This window comes from Meriones unguiculatus, chromosome 1 (genome assembly GCF_030254825.1).
Source record: "Meriones unguiculatus strain TT.TT164.6M chromosome 1, Bangor_MerUng_6.1, whole genome shotgun sequence".
Lineage (NCBI taxonomy): Eukaryota > Metazoa > Chordata > Mammalia > Rodentia > Muridae > Meriones > Meriones unguiculatus.
Window position 1 is genome coordinate 181,444,051 of NC_083349.1, and position 24,379 is coordinate 181,468,429.

Consider the following 24,379-nt stretch of genomic DNA (forward strand, 5'->3'; position numbering starts at 1 on the left):
ATTCTGCTTTATAATTTCTACCCCTGTTGGGAAAAACTGGCTTTTTCCCATCTCTTTCCAGGGCAAAATGACAACAAACCCCAATCCAGTTGTTATTTACCCAAGTAACTGCTGGTCTGTTTTATTTTTGTTGTTTTTTTTTTTAAGGGGGAAATTTGCATTTATTTTTTTCTTTTGATGTTTAACTCCTTTGTATCATAAAAACTATGAACTCTGATCTCTGATGTGTAAAACAAAACAAAAAAAAATCTTGACAACAGCTTCTTGCTTGTAAAAATATGTATTATATGGCTCTTTTTAAAGTCTCCTGAAAAATGACTGGCCTACCCCCACATTGCATGTGGGGCTTTTGCCACTGGTCTGCATGGATTATACCACTGAGGCCCAACGGGCAGAGGTGATGGGAACAGGGATGGCAGATTTTGAGTGTTTTTCTGACTGTTTCTCTGCAAGGACAAAACCACACTGACGAGGCTCCAGCTGGAGCAACTCTCCAAAGTGTGCTGCCATGCTAGAGCTTGCTCTGGGAGACAGTCTGATCCCAACTCATTCCTGCCTTTTCTTCTCTCTATTCTTTTGGCTTCAAAGGGTTGTGTTTTTGCTTTTGAGACAGTGTCGTATGTAGATAAGGCTGGCTTCGAATTTGTAGAGACTTCCTGCCTTTCCTCCTGAGCACTGGGGTTACAGGTATGTGCCCCTACTCCTCGATAGAAACTGTGTGTGTGTGTGTGTGTGTGTGTGTGTGTGTGTGTGTGTGTGTGTGTGAAGGGGGGGGAATTGGAGGGTAAGATAGGGTCTCATGTAGCCCAGGTTAGTCTTGAACTCTTGACCTTCCTGCATCCACTTCCCAAAAGCCATGACTATAGGCTTGTGCCACTATGTTTGACTAGATACAATATTATTTTTACTCACTTCTAATTTACAGTTTTCAGGAGACACTGACACAACTAGTGCCAGGCTGCTGCACAACTGAAAACTGAAGTGAGAGAACAATCTTATGATTACAAGACAGAAAATGAACCCCCATGTGAAAAGAACAAAGGAAGTAGTCTTCCATTTTGCCACTTTTTCTGTTCAAAATAGTATCAAACTGGAAATAAGATAGAAGTACATCATTAAACAAAGAAAGTAGGTCACTTGACCTCTAAAAAGTTGAGGACTCAGGCCATTCTGGTCCCCCTTTAAGATGACAAGGTAGCCCTGGGAAGTCTAGTTCCGAAAACATGCTTGTCAATCAACCTGGACAAATAAGGCAGGAGGAAAAATTCATTCATGAGCTCATAGGCAAGGAAGAAAAACAGAAGAGAATTCAGTTAGCTCAGAAAGGAGAAAGTCTTTGCTATCCTAATACAAACTGCTAGATTCAACAAGCATATCCCAGCCCCAGAATGGGGAACATCAATTGTTGATAACATAATATTGCCCTTCCCCCAGATCCAGTTTTTTTTTTTTCCTCAATTAACACTTGTTTAATTCTGAAAAAGAAGGTAATTAAAGCCATTTCCTGTAGGAGTAAAGATAAAGATTGGAAAAGATTCAATGTTCTCAGAGCCACAGTTGTCCCAGACACGAAAACCACAAGTCCTCAATAAGCAGAGGTGGGAAACTATCTCACCACAGATGGGAGTCTACAAAACATGGCTTATGACTGTCAAGTCCCACTCTTCATCTCACATTGTCTCCATTTTTCCCTAGACAGGGAATGTGTCCCCCTTAGCTTTCTTGCTTCACAAATGAAAGTCCAATACCCCATGATTATTCTGCAAGTAATTTTGCACAGACATCTCACCCCAGTGCCTGGAGCTCACCCAAGGTCACCAAACCACTTGGTTGTGAACCAAATGCCTTAACCCTTGGTGGGAGGGGATAGCTAGATTAGGAGACCAGAGAAATGGAAAGGGTGAGCACTTTGCAAGCCTGGCCTGTTAGTGCTTAGTGGATGCCAAGCCAGTGGCAACAAGGCACGGTGGCTTGGCAGGGGAAAAAAAAAAATCTATGAATTGTGCTTTTCTATCCATGGAATAGAACAGACAGAAGATGGTGGGAGAAATGGGACCTGATTATGTTGTTCTTGGACTGTGGATTTTACTGACATAAAACAGAATATTCTGTATACCTGATATCAATGTATAAATAATGAGCATTAACACAGTAAAATGTTCAATGAAAGATCAAACTATCAGTTACATTTTTTCCCCCTCAACCAGTATCATTTTATCCATTGGAGTAAAGTGGGTAAAACAACACCAAGGCTTCTAGAGGCCCCTGCAACGCAAGGCATCTGGTTGGACAGCAGGTGAGCACCAGGCTTCAAATCTGCATACATGAGCCTTACAAAAATGGACTAGAGGCTGAGCCAAACCAAAGCAGGGTGGCCTTAGAGCAACAGCAGCTTCCTAGATGGATTAGACAACAGCTCTATGTAGAGATCATGATTTCAAGGCCAAATTAAACATCACATTCCCTATCACAATCTGCATCCCACCCCACCCCCCAAAAAAAACTGCAAGATGAGGGGGAAAAGGAGTTTCTGCATTATATACATACTTTCATTACGAACATTTGAATACAGACTTTCTATACACACATTACCTATATAATAAAAATGTACACGGCATGAGTATATGTCACTGTATAAATATAGAGTTTTAGAAATCTTGAACCCACGCTTCCTGTTCACATCAGTTTCTCCTCTTCTTCCTCCCCAGTCAGGTCCATCATTTAAGAGTTGGGCAAAAGGGACAAGTGTCATTTGTGTTGGTCTGGGCCCAGAATTTGATACACTGGAAAGAAAGAGACATATACCTTAGCTGGGAAAACAAGGTCAGCAGAGAGTGCCACTAAAGATCACACGATCTAGCTCTCCAAAGTTCTCACTGGGATCAGATGGGCTACGGGGGTATTTCAGTGGTCTGTGTGTTACGGGTTGTATACACTTGTTAGTATGGAAGCATGATGGTAATTATATGCAAGGAAACCTGAGGTTAACACAGGTGTCTTTTTTCCACCATTAATTTTTTGTTGTTGTTTTTTACACAATGTATGAATATGTGCCCTCAGGGCTTTTTCTTATCACGAATGTAAATGCTGAACTGAAGATGTAGCTCTGAGTGCTTGCCTAGCATGCAGAAAGCTCTGGGTTGGATCTACAACACTGCATAAACCAGGTATGGCAACACACTCCTGTAATAGTAGCACACAGGAGGTGTACAAGATTATCAGAAGCTCAAGAGGATCAGTTCAAAGTTAAAAAAGTTCAAGGTCATCCTTACGTACATAAGGTGTTGAAAGAATTTAGATGTTAATTCAGTTTCTATTACTTGGAAAAACAAAATGAACAAAACAAAATGGTTAAAAAATCACCCTGCTACTGGCAAAAATCACTTGTGAATCTGTCAATGAAGATAACAGACAGGCCTTCAAATATTCTGTTAATGGAGTTAGTAATCCCCTATTCAGGCCCTATCACTCCCCTCAGCTAAAGCAAAGCATAGCCATAGATTATTAGTGTTTCAGTATGGCCTGCTTGTTAGTCACCTACAGAGAATGGGGTAAAAAAAATTTATGAGCTCCTAGCTGCAGATTCTGAGCTCTGCTAATGGTGAGGCCACTAAATGACTGAAAACTTTATGACTAAATATCAATGATGAGTATCGACCTAATAAAATATTTACAAAAAATTAACCTCAGCTGTCAGAGTAGAGCACAAGAATGACATGCAATACCTACCTCCTTGTGCAGCGCGTGGGTGCAGGCCATTGGATGCAGCTCACTGGGCTGGACAAGTTTCTGACACATCAGACATAGCTTACAGGTGGGTGGAGCCTGTGGGACAAGAAGGCTGGTCACAGCTAGCCGACTCCAGGGTCACCTTGCCTGCTATGCCCATGGCTCCATCCGTTAGTTCCATGGAGCAAAACTATTCTTCAGCAAAAGAAATACAAGTCCTAACCTAGATTCTTGCCTAGAGTATTTGCAGCATGTTCCCAGTAGGGCTGCAAACAACCCTGCTGTGGAGATAATGGTTTCCTCTAGCATTCTTACCTGGAACCCAACTCCCTCCTCACCCTGTGCTTCTCCACATCCCAGTGTTAAAAGAAAAGAGTCTTACATGTGAAGACCTTCCAGGGTATGAAACTTGGGCAGAAGGCAAGAACATTGGGGTACTGATTTGGGCCAGAGGAGCAGGGTACAAAGCCCGGATCCGACCAAGTGGCTGTGGGTAGAAATAATTTCAGAGTGAGGGAAGAGAGTCTGAGCAACAGATCATGTATCAAAAAAGAAATCGGGACCAGCAGGATGGCTCAGTGGGTAAAGGTGCTTGCACGCAAGCCTGACAACCTGAGTTCAATTCCTGGAACTCACATAGTAGAAGAAAATGGACTCCCACAAGTTGTTCTCCAACATCCACATATGTACCCATGAAACACACACACACACACACACACACACACACACACACACACACACACACACACACAAAACAATAAACTTAATTTTAAGAAAAGAGTAGCACAAAGAGAAATCATTCCTTTTCAGCATGAAAAGAGCAGAGCAAATACCCCTTGCTCTGATGCGTCTCCTCACTCTCAGGTCTTCTGAAGTTGGCTTCTTCCTTAACCTCTCAGCAGGTCTAAGGTCTCTCCCTGTGGCTCCTCTTACCTGAGTGCTAGATGCCACCCGTTCATGCTCTGCCAGCCGTGCAGCTACCAGCTGGATTAATTCTTCCATGGTCAGGCCTGCCATGGTGGTACGTGCTGTCTTGATTTGCTGAAGAATGTTGGTCATCTGGGCCCTGATGAGGGAAAGAAAATCAATCTTCAAGGAACATCCACACAACCTCACTTCAAACCATAAGCACTTCTCTGACAGATACCTGAACTGATCCATGACGACACTTACTTATTACACTGTGGGAACCGAGTCAGCAGCTTCTCCAGGATCTTCTCCAGTTTGTCTACTGGTTGGGGCCGGGGAGTTTCAGTAGAAGCCTTAATACCGCCCAAGCCTGGGGGAGGCGGGATGGAGGCAGCAGGAGGCATGTGTGGACCATGAGGGCTGACCAAGGAACCCAAGCCAGGGCTGTTTCTCCCATGTGAGCCAGGAAGAGGTGGGGAAGGTTGTTTGGACTGGGAAAGGGCAGGGTTCAAGATTGGAAAAGACAACGAGCGAGGATCTGCACTGGGCATAACCAGAGGCATTGTGACCTGCCCAATAGAGAAGGGCATCCGAGGGGTCAGAGAGGGACTGGGCTGAAATACTTGAAGCATGAAATCTGCCTGCAAAGGAGAAGAGATGGAGGACAAAAAGAGATAGGGAGAAAAGGTTAGGAACTGGAGCAAAGGACAGAGAGATGATTCAGTTGGTAAAGTATCTGCCTTGCAAGCATAAGGACCTGAGTTCACATCCCCACACCCACACAGAAGCCTACAGTGGGGCATAGATCTGTAACCCTAATGCTGTGGAAGCAAAGAGAAGCATATCTCTGCAGTGGCCAGCCAGTTTAGCCAAACCCTGAGCTCTAGCTTCAGCAAGAGACTCAAAAGGTAAGCCAGGCAGGCTGGGGATGGTAATGGATGTGTTCAATCCCAGGACTCAGGAAGCAGAGGCAGATGGATCTCTGTGACTCTAAGGGCAGACTGGTCTACCTGGTGAGTTCGAAGACAACCAGGGCTACATAGTAAGACCCTGTCTCAAACAATGAAACAGGCCTAAGAGGTAAAAAGTAACCGAAAGTTCACTTCTGGCCTAAATACATGGGAACACACATATACATACACAAAACCACATGTGCACACATATACAAGCATGCATTCACATATACATTATATAAACATAGACACACAAACACACAAATTTTTTTAGGAGCTGAGTAGTGGTGGTGCATCACTTCAGTCCCAGCACTTGGGAGGCAGAGGCAACTGGTTCGAGACCAGCCTACTCTACAAAGGGAGTTCAGGACAGCTAGAGCTAAACAGAGAAACCCTTCCTTGAAAAACAAAAACAAAAAAAGGCAAACAAGCAGAGAACTCTGACTGTCGACAACACGCACACCTGACTCCTTAGAGCCATCAATCTTACCTCTGAGGGGGGTGGAGGCAAAGTGGGGGTAGGGATCTGAGGAAGGCTGCTCAGCTTGGCTCCATTCCTTACTAGCTGGATATGACTATTAAACTGGTCCTAGAACAAAAGGAAGAGAAAGGTTTGTCCTTCACTGCTGGGCTGAGTGGACCTTGGGAGAGAGCACACACCAACTCTCTGGAGAGCACAGGAGTGGTGGGGCAGGCTCTGAGCAGCAGTGCAAGAGGTAACCCACCAGCCCACGGTCAGGAGAGGGTGAGCACAGCCTGGGGCTGACTGACTCACCATTGCTAACTACACTCACCCGAACATTCTTTTTCATTATCCGAACTCCATTCAGTCTTGTCTCCCACTCTTGTTTGGAACGAACTGTGTCCAGTGTTGGAGGAGTTGACCTTTCAAAAAACAAAGAATTCACAGAATTCAAAAAACAAAATAACAACAGTCAATCAAGCAATTCCTTTTTTTTTGTTTGTTTGTTTGTTTTTTTCAAGATGGTGTCCCTCTGTGTAGCTCTAAATGTCCTGGAATTCACTCTGCAAAACAGGCTGGCCTCACAGAGACATACCTACCTCTGCCTCTCAAGTGCTAGGATTAAAGCCATGTGCTACCACCACCACCTAGCTAACAATCAATTCTTAATTTATGGAAAATACACACCAAGAAGCAGTTTGGGCCAAAAAGCATTTCCTCCATACATGGTCCCTCAAAGTAACTAAGAGCAAGATGGCAGCCCAGCACATCTGCCTCCTCTTTGGGTTAGCATGTGCTTGACTCTGCATAGGCATGTTACTTATCTCACGTATATCACTTATTAACATTTAACTCATCTATATCCTACCCTTTTGATGATGGCACAAAGACAACTGTCCTAAAATTTCAGTCACTTTGGATTCCAGGAAGAATAAAACTTCCAAAGAAAGGCCACTCCTCTACATGAGTGCAATCATCCATGAGGGTGAGCCTGCACCCTAAAGTCATCTTGTGGGGACCTGACTGATCCCCTCAAGTGATGACAGCTATAAGAACTTCATTAGATCACCTCACAGATCAAGAACCAAAACAAATTATCAATGAGACTACATCTTGAGCTAACTATTTACCCCTCTGGCCCCTTGCCACAAACCCTTCCCTTTGAAAACTTAAAGTTCAGTGCGGCATGGTGGTGCATGCCTATTAAGCAAACATTCTGAAGGTAGAGGCAGAAGAATCATGTGTTCCAGGCAGCCTGGACTACACAGAATCTTATCCCAAGCAAAGCCCTAGGACTAGAGAGATGATAGCTCAGCATCATCTTAAGTTAATATGGCTTGCTGCTCCTGCAGAATGAAGTATGGTTCCTAGCATCCACATTGAGCACTTATAAGATATAACTGTGGGGTATCTGACAACCCTGGCATCTGTCTGTGGGTGCCTGTACACATGTGTATACAAACACTCAAACATACATACATAAATATAAATTTAAAAAGTCTTTTTAAAAACCTATACAAACAGCCAAGCGTGATGGCACACCTTTAATCCTAGCCCTCAGGGAGGCAGAGGCAGGCAGATAACTGTGAGTTTGAGGCCAGCCTGATCTACAAAGCAAGTCCAGGACAGCCAAGGCTACATGGAGAAACCCTGTCTTGGGGAAGGGGGAAGATGTAGGAGCAAAGAGTCAAGGTCATCTGCTTCATATAAATGACACACTTTTCTGTTTGAAACATGGTCTCCTGTGTAAACCATCTTGCCTGGAATTTTCAATCCTCCTGCCTCAGATTCCCAATTACTGGAGTCTCCCAATTACAGGAAAAGTACCAGCATGCTGGTTCAAGTCATCATCCACAGAGAGGGTTCTGGTCTACCTGAAAATGATATAGGGATCCTCCAAATCCTGGGGCAGACAGAGGAGAAAATGGCCATGGAAGAAACAAAGCACCAAAGACCTATATTATGTTTTGATGGTTTATACAGAAATACAATAATAAAAAGCACAAAGCTATAAAAAGAGGATAAAGTGAGAAAGCACAGAAAGAACATGGAAGAGAACACAGAAATGGCCTTAAAAGTCTTATGAAGACAGATGCCCGCCAGGCCTACTGGCCTAGGTCTTAGAGGGAAACACTTACTTGAGGTAAGTCAGATGAAGCTCTGCTTCTTTCTCTGCTTCTTCCAGTTTCAACACCAGCAACTCCTTCCTGCTCTCTAGTGACAGGATCTAAGGAACCCATTCATGCACACGTGCGAGCACACACACACACACACACACACAGAGTGGGGAGACGGAGAAAAAGCTTATTAACTTTACAAACACAAACTATGTGTAGTTAGAACAAATGCCTCCAGGCTTCTAATACTCTACAAAACAGCACCTGGGAGCATAAAGCCCAGGCTCTAAAGACATTGTCTCTTCTTACCTCTGCCTTCCAGGCCCGCTCTGTCTCTTCCATAATGTTCCGGTTGATTTCACCATCCTGATTCTTGAGTCTATCCAGTTCCATTTCCCACACTTCTCTATACAGCAAGAAGCCGAGAACAAGGTTAAGGGAGGATACAGTTTGTTGAGCAACACCAAGGCAAAAGGAACCCCCCAGGTTGCTGTGTGGGGGCTGCTGTGAAGCCTTACTTCCAGGGCTCACTCCAGAGACACAAATGATGTCTACAGTGGTCTAAACTGCAAACAGCTCCAACATGGGAAATGGTCACTTCTCCACTTACTCAAATAAAGTTAATAAATATATATTAAATATTATATATAGCCGAAACACAGCTGGGCACAGTAGCTCATGCTTATAATCCTAGTCCTTGGAAGGCTAAGACAGGTGGATTGATTTTGGACTACAAGGTGAGACCCTGTCTCAAAGAAACAAAACTCTTCATGAGGCCAATGCTCCATGTATTCAAGGCATTCAGACTCTTTAAGGTGTGTTTTCCAATATGGGTGGTAAAGAGCACCAGACCAAATGCTGGGCCAGTCAACACTCACCTCTAACACTCAGTTGGTCACTTATTACTGGCTTCCTGATCTCTGCATTTCCTTAACTACAGTAAAATTCTTCAAAAGGTGGGATTGGGAGGGAATGAAGGAGGGGGCTACAGCTGGGATACAAAGTGAATAAACTGTAATTAATATAAAAAATAAAAATTTAATTAAAAAAAAAACTCTTCAAAAGGAAGATGTGGCAGATAGCTAAGGACTGTGGTAGTGATTCCAGTACTTGAGAGCTTAAGACAAGAGGATCGCCACAAATTTAAGGACAATCTAGACAACACACTGTGTTCTAAGCCAGCTTATGCTATAAGGTGAGATTCTGTTTCAAAAAGGAAAATGTATTTCTATCATACCTAGCACTCCTCTTTTTTATCTGTTTCTCCCATTTTAAAATGTTTTCTATCCCAACTCCTATCCCTAGGGTTGGTGAGCCTAGCACTGGAGTATCTCCTAGGAGATGGGTCTTTCTATATTAAACTGGGACAGCTCACCCTCCTACTCAGGACTGAAGGGCCACCGTGGAATAGACCAGGAAGAGGATTTTCTATTACATTTGCCTATGAGCTGAAAGCATGGATTACTCAGATTCATGCAAAGAATGGAATGAAAATGTTCCATGTTATCTTCGATGCATTTTAAAAAGGCAAAAGGAAATAGTTTGAGAAAAGTTACATACTAAGAGAAATACTTTTACTTTTCTCTATTGAGAGAAATTATTTTATTCTTCTTAGTAACCTTAAGCATATGAAATCACAACTCATTCCTTCTCTTCCTTAGTTGGTTTTGTTGTTTTGTTTTTAAAGACAGGGCCTCACTGTATAGCTCTGGCTGTCCTGAAACTCACTATATAGATCAGGTTGGCCTCAATGTCACAGAGATCCATTTACTTTTGCCTCCTGAGTGCTGGGACCAAAGGTCCTTACCACCACATATATAGTGGTTTTTAGTTGTATTTTCCCCCTGCCCTCAGACAGGGTCTCTATGTTCCCTTGCAGCAAACCTCATGTTTCAGCTTCCCCACTGCTTGGATTTAAGTGTGAGTCACCATGCCCAGCAAAAGGCAGCAATTCTCTTTTAAAATTTTATGTATGTAAGTATGTATCTGTCTGTCTATCTATCTTTTATGTATAGGTGTTTTGTCTGAATGTATGATTGTGTACCACATCTGTGCCTGGCACCCTCAGAGGTCCTGAGATTGGAGTAACAGACGGCTGTGAGTGTGAGCTGCCATGTGGGTATTAGGAACAGAACCAGAGACCTTTGGAAGGACAGCTGTGGAGCCATCTCTGCAGCCCCAGAAGCATTTCTCCTAACAGAAGTGCCTACGGCTCATTCCCCTCACATAGCCCTGTTCACCGACTTCTCCACAGATCCCTGCCCTCTATCTGAGATTCTGGGTGTTTGCTACATACACATCCATTCGCTTATTGACATAAATGTGCATCTGCTTTCTACTGACAAGTTCTACTCTCTAACAGACCTGAGTAGGTGACCCACATGGTCTCCAGATTAACTTCTGTCACATGAAGAATTCTCCAGCAGTTCTTTAAAGGCTGATAGGTAACTATACTTTCCTGACAAAACATAAGCCTCCAAAGCTAGAATCTCAACATAAGAATGTGTAGAATGCTAGGGCTGGAGAGATGGCTCAGAGGTTAGGAGCACCGAATGCTCTTCCTGAAGACCCAAGTTCAGTTCCCAGCACCCATATGGCATCTCACAACTGTCTGTAACTCCAAGATCTGACATACATCCAGGCAAAACATCAATGCAGTAAATAAGCAAACAAAATAGCAAATAAAGAATATGTAGAATGCTTTACAGACTCCAGTGATGTCCCACCTAGTTTGGAATTCTTCCTTTGATAATGAGATAATTACAGAACATGACAGATTGCTTTCTGTGTCTGGTGATATCCTTGAAGATGACAGATACTTAAGAAACAGTCTGTCTTTTACTAAATACATATGTCAACTACATATGTATTTATATATGTACATACAACTACATATGTATTTATATATGTACATACTTATATCAGAGAAATCCTCTTCTGTGTATGGAAAAAGCCACATATTCACAAAGATTCTTTTCCTTTGGCCATTTGGCCACATTTACCTTACTGGCATCCAAATAAAAGAGAACTTCTGACCAATACAACAAAAATGGCTAGGAATGGCTGGCAAGAAAGTGCAGTAAGTAAAGGTATTTGCTGAGTCTGATGACCAGAGCTCAATCTCTAGAACCCATATGAGGTAAGGTAAGGAGAGACCACTCATGCAAGCCGCCCTCTGAACTCCACATGTGCTTGCACTGGCTTAGTTAGCGTTTCCCTTAGCTATGGCAAAACATCGTGACCGTAAGCAATTTGGGGAAGAAAAAGTTTATTCTGCTTACACTTCCACATCACAGTCATTACTGATGGAAGTCAGGGCAACAAATGCTGCAGAGGCCACGAAAGAGTGCTGCCTACTGGCTGGCTCGGCCTGTTTTCTTATAGCATTAGGACTACCAGCACAAGAGTGGCACCACCCACAGTGGGTGAGCCCTCCAACATCACTAATTTTGCGGGGGAGGAAGAGGTTCAAGATAGGGTTTCTCTGTGTAACCCTGGCTGTCCTGGACTCACTTTGTACACTAGGCTGGCCTTGAACTCACAAAGATCCACCTGCCTCTCTCTCCCAGAGTGCTGGGATCACAGACATGCGTCACCACACCCAGCTTCACTATCTTTTTAAGATTTATTTATTTACTAATTATGAATACAAAGGTCTGCCTGCATGTAAGCCTGCATAATGGAGGGCACCAGATCTCATTTTAGATGTTTATGACCTACCATGTGGTCCCTGGGAATTGAACTCAGATCTCTGAAAGAACCAATGCTCTTAACCTCTGAGCCATCTCTCCCCCACATCACTAATTAAGAAAATGTGCCAGGCAGTGGTCATGCACACTTTCAATCCCTGCACATGGGAGTCAGAGGCAGGTGGATCTCTGAGTTGGAGGCCAGCCTGGTATACAGAGTGAGTTCCAGGACAGCCAGGGCTACACAGAGAAACCCTGTCTCAAAAAAAGAAAGAAAGAAAGAAAGAAAGAAAGAAAGAAAGAAAGAAAGAAAGAAAGAAAGAAAGAAAGAAAGAAAGAAAGAAAAGAAACTCCACTACAGTCCCTCCTACAGGCCAATCTTACAGAGGCATTTTCTCAATTGAGAGTCTGTAAAAGTATCTTTTATTCACCTGAGGTAACTGTTGTCTCCAAGGCTTATTGCCTCCATCTGCTAATTTAGGTCTAGTTCTGGAAGCTTCTAGCCTCTGTATAATCTAATGTTTTCAGCCTCTCAGACTTACTGCTAAATAAGCTCACCCTTTTAAGTTCTTTCTGAACTCTGACTGGCTGGTTCAACTCAGCTGTTATGGTTCAAATTCCTCTCTAAACTGATTCAATCTGGTATTTCTCTTGGCCTCTGAATGAATTGCTCTGCGTGGCCTCAAACTAACTCTAGCAATCTGTTCTAAATCTCCTGGCTCCTTCTCTGTCTCATTCTATCTTCACCTATGTCTAGCTTGTTCTCATTCTCTCTCTCCTCTCTTTCTGTTTTGTTTTTTAAGACAGGGTTACTCAATGTAGCCTTGGCTGTCCTCAAACTCACAGAGAAATGACTGTCTCTGCCTCCTGAGTGCTGGGAATACAGGCCTGCACCACCAAGCCCAGCTGCGCTTGTTCTCTCTTTAACCTGTCTCTGTAAAACTTTCCCAGTAAAACTGCCTCCTCTTTCCCTCTCTTCTGTGCTCCTCTCCTTGAAGTCACCTCTCTTCTCTCTTCTTGTGAGAGTTGCATTTATCCTATCCTGTTAAATCATTCTCTGATTTGTCACTTTGCCTCTCAATTAGACATTACTTTCAAACATGGGTGCTTCCTTCCACCAACTAACCTTACCTACATTGTTTGGGATTAAAGGTGTGTACTAAGGACATGCCATTACTCCAGCTAGAGTAGCCATGCTTCTGGATTAAAATCCCTCTACATATTCCCCCTTTCTGTTTAAACTAAAACTGCACACAGCTTAACTCATTACAACAGAAACAATTATCAATCCCACAAATTTAAGTCTGAATGTCCTTATCAATATCCATTAATGCGATGATCCATAATTATATGTCTTTAGAAGCATCAAGGTTTTCAGTCTGTCATGCTGATGAATGATCTGTCCTTTTTAAGCTGGTTTGTTGAACTGTCTTCAGGCAGTGGGATCTGCTTTCTGTATCTCTTCCTTGAGTCATTCCTTTCAAGTGGAAGCCTCTCTTATTTGGATCAGAACTTTATCAATTTTGATGGAACCCATAGTCTATCATAGTTTCAACAATGTTTAAAAGTCCAAAGTTCAAAGTCTCTTCTGAGATTCATGCAATCTCTTAACTGTAATCTCCTATAAAATCAAAATAAAAAAGCAGATCACATACTTTCAACTTATCATGGCACAGAATATACATTATCGTTCCAAAACATAGGGAAGAGAGCACAGTAAGGAGATACTGGACTAAAGCAAGAAAGAAAACCAGCTGAGCAAACTCCAAACTCTCCATCTCCATGTCTGATGTCAAAGTGCTCTTCAGATCTCCAACTTCTTTCATCTTTGTTGACTCCAACACACCTCTTTCTTGGGCTGGTTCCTCTCTGTGTTGGCAGTTCTCCTCAGGAGGGATTCCACAGCACTGGCATCTCTAACATCTTGAGGTCTCCAAGGCAACTTCAAAGCTTCTTGTTCCAATGTCTGGGATCCACATATGATCTTCTGGGCGCCTCCAAAGGATTTGGGTCACTTCTCCAGCTCTACCCTCTGTAGCATACTAGACTTTAGTTGACTCCATTTAACTGTTGCTGCTGTTCTTGGTGTTCCCATGGAACTGGCATCTCCAATACTCTGGGGGCTACACTTTCACCAACAGCCTCATATAGATTCTCTTCATGGTGCCAAGCCTCAGGTCACTGCATGACCCTTTCAATCCTGGACCTTGAACTGCCACTGGGGCTGCAACTTCACCAATGGCCTTTCCTGGCCTCTCACAGTGCAAAGCCTTAGCTACTCTTCATGACCTCTCCATCCCTTCAAAATCAGTTTACCTGGGTGACTCTTGTACATTACCAAGCCTGGCTGCCAGCAAGAGGTCTATCTCTGGAACACAGCTTCTTTGAGTTCTCAAAAAACACTTCCCAGATTTTACCTCGGTAATGTTGATCTCTTCTTAATCACCACTAATTTCTTAGCTCCAGCTAACCAGGATCAATTGGCCCAGTAACCCCTTCTATTCTTGACTGCAAAGCTAGACACACTGTCAAGTTCTGTGGCTTGCTGAGGTGGGATCATGGCCCCCTTGTTCTATTACATCTTCACCAGCTTTCTGTTTTCAATGGTTTCCTTCACTGTCTATGCTTGGCTATCCTGGAACTTGCTCTGTAGACTGACCTTGAACTCAGAGATCTGCATGCCTGTTTCCTGAATGCTAGGATTAAAAGCATATATCACTATGCCTGGACCTAAGCTTTTCTTTACCCGGAACTTGTTCTGTACCTACCTGGCTGGCCTTGAACTCAGAGAGCTTGCTTGCCTGGGATTAAAGGCATGTACCACCACGCCTGGACCTAAGGTTTTCTTTAATTCCTTTTCATAAGATCTCTGTAAATTCTGGATTGTAGTTCACTCCAGATATAATCCAGTTAACAACCCAGAATAGCCATTACAATCCATCCCTTGTCAATCTGACACACAGTCATATTTCCTTATGTACAAATAAAAACAATAACCAGGTCATATTAATGCCTAACATGATATAGGGATCCCTAACATGATATAACTGCAAATGCATAAACAATAAGCTTAGTTGGGTGGGATCTTACCCCAAGGTCATCACTCCCTTAATTCCATTTAATATCTTTTTTTTTTAATGTTTCTTTTTCTAAGATTTATTTATTTATTATGTATACAGTGTTCGGCCTGCATGTATACCTGTATGCCAGAAGAGGGCACTGGATCTCATTGTAGGTGGTTGTGAGCCACAAGTAGTTGCTGGGAATTGAACTCAGGACCTCTGGAAGAGCAGCCAGTACTCTTAACCTCTGAGCCATCTCTCTGGCCCCCATCCATTTAATACCTTTAAACACAGGATTTAGCTCCATTCCACTTCCTGGTGTCTCTTTAATACTTGAACCATATGCTTTGTATTTTTCCTTTCTCAGTTTGCTACATTTGACCAAAACACTGTTCATAAGAGTGAACTACAGGACAGAACCTATGCTAGGCTTTTCTGAGACTTCCTTTATCAATGTAATTAATCTGAATCTCTTCTCCTTAGTCTCAGGCAGACTCTAAAAAGCAGCTACATTCTTCACCAAAATATCACAAGAATGATCTCTAGGCCACATATTAAAATTCTTCTCCTCTGAAGCCTTTTGAGCCAGGGCCCCATAGTCCAAATCGCCGTGAGCACCACTGTCTGCCATGCTTCTACTAGCATGGCCCATCAAGCCTCACTTCAGGCATTCTACTGCTTTCCTAATTCAAAATCACAAAGTCCACATTCCTCCAAACAAAATCACGGTCAGGCCTATCACAGGAGTATCCCAGTCCCTGGTACCAACTTCTCTCTTAGTTAGGATGCCATGCTGTGAAGAGACACCATGACTAAGGCAACTCTTAGAAAGCTAACATTTAATTAGGGATGGCTTATAGTTTCAGAGACTTAGTCCACTATCACCACAGTAAGAAGCACGGCAGCTTGTGGGCAGACCTGGTGCTGCAGGAGGCTAGAGTTCGACATCTTGATCCAAAGGCAGCCAGGAGGAAACTGGCATTCTACACTGGGTGGAACTGAAGCCTAGGAGACTCCCAAAGCCCACCCCCACAGTGACAAAGCACATCCAACAAGGCCACACCTCCTAGCAATGTGGCCAAGCATACAAACACTTGGGTCTATGGGTGCCAAACCTATTCAAGCCACCACATTCCACTCCCTGGCCCCCCATAGGCTTATAGCCATAACATAATGCACAATGCTTTTAGCCCAACTTCAAAAGTCCCCATAGTCTATCACAGTACCTCTTCCCAAATGACTCTAGCTCATGGCAACCTGACATAAAACTACTAAGTACATACACACACACAAATAAATAAGTGTAATAATATTTTTATTAATGAAACTTGAACTTAACGTCTTGTTTATACTAGGGCAAGTGCTATAAATTGCAATATATCTTCTGCCCTTATAAATCTTGGTTTTCTTGTTAAGATTTATTTATTTATAGATGGGTCTCATTAGATAGCCACCAAGAATTTACTATGTAGACAAGGCTGGCTTCAAATTCACACAGATCCACCTGCCTCTGCCTCTGGAGCACTGGGGTTAAAGGCATGTGCCACCACACCTGGAAGGATTTACTTATTTTATTTTTTATACGTATGATTGTTTGCCTACATGTATGTCTGAGCGCCACATTCTTGTAGTTCCCAGGAAGCTCAAAAGACAGCATTAGAGCCTCTGGAATTGCAGTTACAAACAACTGAAAGGTGCCATATTGGTGCTGGGAGCAGAACCCATATCTTCCAAATGCAACAAATGTTCTTAACTGCTGAGCCATCTTTCCAGCCCCATAAATCCACCCCTCCCCCACCTCCCAGACAGGGTTTCTCTATGTAACCTTGGCTGTCCTAGACTCATTTTGTAGACCAGGCTGGCCTCAAGCCCACAGTGATCCTGGTCTGCCTCTGCAGGCATTAAAGGTGTGAACCAGCATGCCTGGCATAAATCTTATTTTTTAAATTAAGTTTTAATTTTTAAGCTCAAATTCTCACTACCACATTACTCATAAAAAGGTCAACTATTAAAGCCAGGAGGAGTAAGTGGGTTACATATGTAACCCCAATACTGGGGAAGTTTGGACTATTGTGTTCCATAGCTAGCCTGAAGACCCGTCTCAAAGGCAAAACACAGAGGAGTGTGGGGTTGGGGAAATGGCTCAGCAAGTAAAGCACTTGACATGCAAGCATGAAAGTTAAAAGGTCCAAAATTTAGATAAAGCCAGAAGCAGGAAGCTGTAGTGTGTGTCTGTAATCTTACAGAGAAATGGGAAGGAGTACCTGAAGCTTACAGGCCTAATGACAAAACAACAGAGACCCAGTCTCTAACCAGGAAGGCAAGACTGAGACTGTAAGTTGTTCTCTGACCTCCACATCCATGCAATAACATAAACACATGCACACACCGAATACACACACTAAGATTTTTAAATATTTAAAGAAAAAGTCCCTGCTGTTAAGGTTGAAGTCTGGCATTACTGGAAAGCCCCTGAAGTAAAAGCTAAAATTCATACTCCCTTCCTCAGCTAGGTTCCCTTCTCTCCAACTACTCCAGGGAAATCCCAGAACCTCTAAGGAGAGTCATATAGCCCTCAGGGTAATTAGAGGCCCAACCCTGTGTGTAGCTGGGAATTCCTGGACATACCCTCCCCATGCTAATGAAATGTCTTGGCACCTTAGTTTCTTGACCTTTTCCTTTACCTCTAACCATATCTAGAGTTCTTCCCCAATCCCCTGCTGCCCATAGAGAAGTTAAGCACTGTGCTCCCCTTCTTATAATAGGGCTGTGCTGCTGCATGTAAATGAAGTATCCCTAGCACTCCTCGCCCCAGTGAATCAAACACATTTACCCCCAAAACTTCTCCCACTACCCAAGGTTTATAATGTCCCAGACTCACAAAAGCTCTCTCACTCCATTCTTCCACCATGACCATCTGAGACTCATCATTTACTCTGGGGAAAGAAGGGCTCCCTTCCTCCCCGAAGAATTCACTGCTGAATCCCCAGGTTTGACTTCCGGCCAAGTAGCCATAGCTGCCTAGATCACTGCTAAAGCCTATTAGAGCCACTGACTGACACTGGACCTGCATTCTAGATGGAACCAACCAGGTGCTGCTGTTTGCTTGAACCCTCTGTCCTTAGCACAGTGGATTAATGGAAGGGCTGTAATTCTTGGAACAGAGTTTCCCCTGCTGTCCAGTACTGGCAATCTCAATAAAAAGAGGTAATTGTAGCGGGACATGGTGGCACACACCTTTAATCCCAGCACACAGGAGGCAGAGGTTGTTGGATCTCTGTGAGTTCAAGGCTAGCCTAGTCTACAAAGTGAATCCAGGACAGCTAGGACTATACAGAGAAACCCTGTCTCAAAAAGTAAACAAATAAATAAATAATTTACCTTACCTTTAGGGCTGGAGAAATGGCTCAACGGTTAAAAGCTTTGGCTACTCTTCCAGAGCTCTTGAGTTCAATCCCCAGCAACCACATGGTCGCTCACAACCATCTGTAATGGGATCTGATTGCCTCTTCTGGTGTGTATGAAGACAAAACACTCATATATATATATATATATATAAAATAAATAAATACATATTAAAAAAGAACTAATAGTAACACAGTGGAAAAACTCTTCCACACCCTGGGTAAGACTGGGAGGCTTTCACACAGAGCTCGCTCTGCCAACTCTAGCTGTTCTAAAGGAAGCAGAGCCTAAGACTTCTAGGTTTCATCCGTTCCCACCTGGAAGCCGCAACAGACTGTCCTTCCAGCCAGATGGCCAACATGGAACAACAGCTAGCGCCCATATCACAAACACAAAACCAAAGATAAAACAAAACTTGTGATTTGAAATGGCACTTCAAGGCTAGAGATGACTCAGTAGTTGAAATCACTAAATGCTCTTGCAGAGAGAAGAGCAGGTTCATTCTTGTCCCAGCACCCACATGGTGGTTCACAGTCATCCATAATTTTAATTCTACAGGATTTGATGCCTTCTTCTGCCCTCCATGAGCACCAAGGATGCATGTGGTATACAGATATACATTAAAGCAAAATATTCCTATACATAAAAATAATAATAAATCTAAAAACATTTTTAAAAAGATAGAAATGGCCGGGCATGATGGCTCATGCCTGCAATTCCAGCACTCAGGGAGGCAGAGACAGGCAGATCTCTGTGAGTTCAAGGCCAGCCTGGTCTACAAAGGATAGCCAAGGATAGTCTAGGCTAAAGCTACACAGAGAAACCCTGTCTCAAAAAACAAACAAACAAAACAAAAAAAGAAAGAAGACATAAATGGCTGTCTATTACACATGTCTACCATTACTGACTTTTTTTTTTATCTGGATGACTGTGTGAACTTTAATTTTTATTGTGAGTGTGTGCATACATGTGTGAATGGGTATTCTGCCTGTATGTATGCCTGAATGACATGAGCATGAACTGTCTTTGGAGGCCAAAAGAGGGCGCTGGATGTCTTGGTACTGAAGTAACAGACTGTTGGTTGTGAGCCTCCATGAGGATCCTCTCGAGGAGCAACTAGTGCTCTTGACTGCAGAGCCATTTTTCTAGCACCTTCCTTGTTATTTTCAATTTCACAAGTACAAATAATGCCAAGACAAGCATCTCTGTATGTGTAAGTAATACAGGTTAATGACAAAAATGATGTAGTTAGATGTGAGAGGAAAGAAAGCTAGTTAAGCCACAGGCTCTGAAACTAAGGTCAGCTGGGTTCCACTCCCAGCCTCACCCACTACTCTGCACTGCTTGGCTAGTAAGTCTTTCTGTGCCTTGTCTTCACGGAGTATGAAGTGGAGAGGACACCTATAGCACTCTGTGAACTAAATGAGTTAACATAATGTAAGATGCCTTATGATTTCTAACAAATATTGAGCACTTTATAAATGCCAATTATCATTTGGCTGTTAAAACAATTTCTCCAGAGAAACTAAAATACATACATACATATATATATATATATATACACACACACACACATATATATGCGCATGTGTGTGTGTATTTTTTTTTTTTTTTTTTTAGCCAGGCACAATAGCAAATACTTTTATTTCCCAGTACTTGGAAAGCAGAAGTAGGAGGATCCCAGTGAATCTGAGGTCAGCTTAGTCTACATAGCCAGGGCTACACAATAAGACTGACTAAAAAACAAAGTTAAACATCGCTTTCCCCACAAGTGACAGTAAGAATACTGCCTTGGAATAGAGGAGCAGATGCCAGTGTCCCGTGGAATACCTCTGACAGAGGCAGAGATAAGACCTAGTATCTCTGAGCCTTCAGCCTGCAGCCTTTCTTGTAGAATTATGTCACACTCAGATTAGGGCAAGAAAACAAAACAGAATTAAAAACAGTGGAGAGTAAGTAGATACAGTCAGCTGTGGTATCCAAAGGTGTGTGTGTGTTCCGACACAGGTCTCATGTAGCTTTGGCTTGTCTCATACTCATTATGTACAGAAAGCTGACCTTGAAGTCCAGATCCTCCTGTCTCCTAAGTGCTAAAAATACAGGTTCAAACTATCAAGCTAGGCTGGAAACCAGTGTCTTGAAACAGTACAGCCATACACAGAATTATCAGATATAGAAAACATTACTGGGATGAATTCTTCATTGATTCAACATCTTTAGTAGTAGCCTCAATGTGCTAGGCATCTTAAAACCTACAGATAAAACCCAGATGCTTTTCTGGTAGTTTGCTTGGTGAGCAAAAGAAACAAGGAAAATGCAGGCAGAACAAGCCAAATGTGTAAAGGGTAAGAGTTAAGAGCACAGAATCCCAGCAGAATGAAAACAGAGGTAACTAGCACAGAGATGGCACACCAAAAGCCCTAGAGATGGAGCTGCACTTTCACAGAATAGGCCAGGGTCCCCAAACACATTGTAGGCTCACTCCACAGAGCTAAAACTTTTAGCTTAAATTTGTAAGCTTGAAAGGAAAGACCCAGCACTGAGGAGGCAGAGGCAGGCAGATCTCTGTGAGTTTGAGGCCAGCCTGGTCTACAGAGTGAATTCCAGAACAGTCAAAGTCACACAGAAAAACCCTATCTCAAAAAAAAAAAAAGAAGGAAGTGAGAGAGGAAAAAAAAAAACAAAAAAAAAAAAAAGAAGGAAGAGAGAGAAAAAAATAAACAAGCAATCAAGCAGGGTGGTGGTGGCACACACCATTAATCCCAGCACTTGGGAGGCAGAGGCAGGCAGATCTCGGTGAGTTTGAGGCCAGCCTGGTCTACAGAGAGAGTTCCAGGACAGCTAGGGGGCTAAAACAGAGAAACTCTATCTCAAAAAACCAAAAATAAATAAATAAATAAGAATAAAAAGACAGGAAAGAAAGACAAGACAGAACAGACAGTTAACGTGGTATTTACTGTGTTCATTCTTTGATGGGCTGACACTGGAGCGTGTGGAACTGCCTCACCCTCATGACTAACACAGTATATGCTTTTGTATTCTTCTGATTTCACCCTTTTTTTTTTTCCATGAAGAGGCTGTTCGGTTTTTAAGTTTATTTTTATTCATGTGTATGTATATGTCACATGTGTGAGGATGTCCACGGAGGCCAGAGAGGATCCAGGCACTGGATCCCTGGGAGCTAGAACTACAGTCAGGAGCCACCCTGGATCCTGCGAATCAAACCTGGGTCCTCTGCTACGGCAGCAAGTGGTCTTAACTGCTAAAATACCACTCCAGCCTGAGATTTTAAATTTTTGTATAAAAAACTCTATCAATACTCAGAAGATCTATAATTAGTTGAGCCAATATTTAATAAATTATATTACCGTGTTTTAAGGAGACACTGAGATTCCACTGCTACAGGAAAGGAAAAAAAAGAAGATCTAGGAATATCCCTTACAAGAGTTAATGCAGCAACCTGTAGAGAACAAAGCTTCATAGACTGCTCACGGTGGATGTTCTTCCAGAAGATAACAAATGTCTTCTTTAGGAGAGCTTAATAGCCTTTCAGTACATATGGAGGCCAGAGGGAAAGGGAAGATGCCTTCCTCCACGTCTCTCTATATCATTTTTTGAGACAGGGTCTCTCATCTGAACCCACAGTTCAAAGATCAGCTAGGCTAGCTAGGTGGCAAATCCCAGGGATTCAGCTCTCTGCTCCCCAGACAGGGAAGCAGTATTACAATGCCAAAGGCCAAGCTTTTTACATTAGTACTGAGCACCCAAATATAAGCCATGTGTTTGCACAGGAAACACTGAGTTACCTCCCCAGTCCTCTACCTTATGTTTTTCAGAGAAGGTCTCTCATAGAACCTGGAGCTTATTAATTCTGCTAGATTGGCTGACCGATGAGCTGCAGGGATCTTCTTGCCTCACTGGTCCCCATCCCCTGGTGCTGAGGTTACAGATGTGTGCTGTCATCCCTGGCTTCAGTAGTTACTGAAAATCTCAACTCAGGTCCTCATGCTTTCTTTCACAGTAAGCACCTTACTGACTAAACCACCTCCCTGGCTCACAGACATTCTCATCCACTGAAAGCCCATTTTTATTTCCATGAAACGTTCTCTTGCCCTTTCTCACCCCCTCTAGGGAATTGTTTGTGGATTGGAGAAATGACTCAGCTGGTAAAGTACTTGCCTTGAAAGCTCAGAGACCTGAGTTTAATCTGTAGAATCCACATAAAAATGCTGAGCATGGGCTGGAGAGATGGCTCGGCGGTTATGGACTGTTCTTCCAGAGAACCCTACTTCAAATCCTAGCACCCACAAGGCAGCTCACAACTGTCTGTAACTCCAGAATCTCACACATTCACACATTCATACATTCAGGCAAACTACCAATGCAATAAAATAAACATAAATAATTTTTTTTTAATGCTGAGCATGAGCATGCCTTTAATCCCAGCACTCAAGGAGGCAGAGACAGACAGATCTTTGTGAGTACAAGGCAAGCCTGGTCTACAAAGTGAGTCCAGGACAGCCAGAGTTACACAGAAAAACCCTATCTTTGAAAATTAAAAAAAAAAATAAAAAACAAAAATTTTTAAAATGCTGAGCATGGTGGGAAGCTACACTCATTCCCAGCACTGGGTAGGGAAGGCTCACTGGCCAGTTGGTCTAGCCTTATTGGAGAACTCTAGGCCAATGAGAAACCTTCTCTTAAAGGAGGTAGATGGTGTTCCTGGAGATGACATCTGAGGTCACACACACACACACTTTTCTTATAAGTACTTTCCTTTCGTCTTTGCCTAAGAAGATGACTCAGAACTTCAAATTCTAACCCCTTTAAGTTACTGGTTTCTAGTAGCTCTCCCTGTATATATACACTGTACAAACAAATAAACTGTTTTTTTTTTTTCTTCCTATCAATCTGGGAATTTAATTTGTTAACCTTAAAAAAGTACAAAAGTTTTTCTTGCCCTTCACAGAATAGGTAAAAGATCCGTTCAAGCTTCCTGGTATTGTGGTGCATGCCTACAGCCCTGGCACTCTGGAGGCGGCGGCAGCAGAGCCACAGCATTGAGGCCAGACTGGTCTACACAGCAAGCTCCAACTCAGCAAGGACTTAAAGCACACTAAACAAAGGAGCAACAAGGTAAATCAACAGATCTTAGGCAGACCTCGGGGCACAAGGCTGGAACTGCAGCTCCTCTGGAGGCGGAATCTGGGGATCTCAAGTTTAAAGTTTGCTTGGGCTACAGAGTAAGTTTAAAGCTAGCCTTGTCATCAGAGACCTGCTCTCAAAGTAATAGAAAGGCTGGGAATATAGACCAATGGTATATTCACATACCTATTTCACTACTCTTCCCCCCCACACACACAGATCTTAATACTGCAGTTATAGCAGTTCAAAAAATTTATCAAGGTAGTTACAGGTTCTACTTCATAGCTAGCTTTTAACGAAGTGATTCCATGACAAGCTTTACTGTCACCTACAATTATACTTAAAAGCCATTAAGACACCTCGTGCTTCTCTAGCTCGCCTATGTGCTATAATTTTCCCTAGACTTCAACAAAAACATTTTTAATCAATTAAATTCAGAGAAATTAAGGTTTTCTTCACTAAAAAGATTTATAAGCATCTAAACAATGTTATTCTTCCAAATAAACCAATTTAACCTATAAAAAATTTTTCATGAAAAAACATGTTAATTGTGTTAACATATAAATTTTGTTATTTTGAAATATATCACATAAATATATTTTTGTCTTTATTTCTGGCTCAGTGAATACAGATAGACAAAATAGAAACAAATAATGTTATTTAGAGTCCTTGTTAATTATTAATATATAAAGACAAAAGGCATAGTGACGAACGCCTGGAATGCCAGTCTCACCTACATACTGAGTTCAAGACTAGCCTGGGCATGTGAGACATTATCAAAAAGAAACAAAAAAGAGGGGGGTAGGGTGAGCCAGGCATTGATGGTGCACTTTAACCCCAGCACTCAGGAGGCAGGCAGATCTCTGTGAGTTGAGGCCAGCCTGATCTACAAATCGACTCCAGCACA

General features: G+C 42.7%; 1 protein-coding gene across 5 annotated transcripts in view; it reads right to left on the reverse strand.

Moving 5' to 3' along the window:
- Positions 1 to 2,527: 2,527 nt before the first annotated feature.
- Positions 2,528 to 24,379, reverse strand: part of Rnf214 (ring finger protein 214) — a 43,463-nt gene continuing 21,611 nt past the window's right edge. For 4 of the 5 annotated variants that reach the window (XM_021639747.2, XM_021639750.2, XM_060373085.1 and 1 more), the window contains 9 exons: positions 8,481 to 8,577; positions 8,193 to 8,281; positions 6,386 to 6,476; positions 6,082 to 6,180; positions 4,903 to 5,279; positions 4,663 to 4,795; positions 4,112 to 4,216; positions 3,730 to 3,825; positions 2,528 to 2,783 (listed from right to left, as the gene is read on the reverse strand). In XM_021639747.2, coding sequence (XP_021495422.2) covers positions 2,718 to 2,783; positions 3,730 to 3,825; positions 4,112 to 4,216; positions 4,663 to 4,795; positions 4,903 to 5,279; positions 6,082 to 6,180; positions 6,386 to 6,476; positions 8,193 to 8,281; positions 8,481 to 8,577 — 1,153 coding nt within the window. In that variant the 3' untranslated portion in view covers positions 2,528 to 2,717. The remainder of the gene's footprint in view (positions 2,784 to 3,729; positions 3,826 to 4,111; positions 4,217 to 4,662; positions 4,796 to 4,902; positions 5,280 to 6,081; positions 6,181 to 6,385; positions 6,477 to 8,192; positions 8,282 to 8,480; positions 8,578 to 24,379) is intronic. The other variant, XM_021639749.2, reaches the window with a different exon arrangement.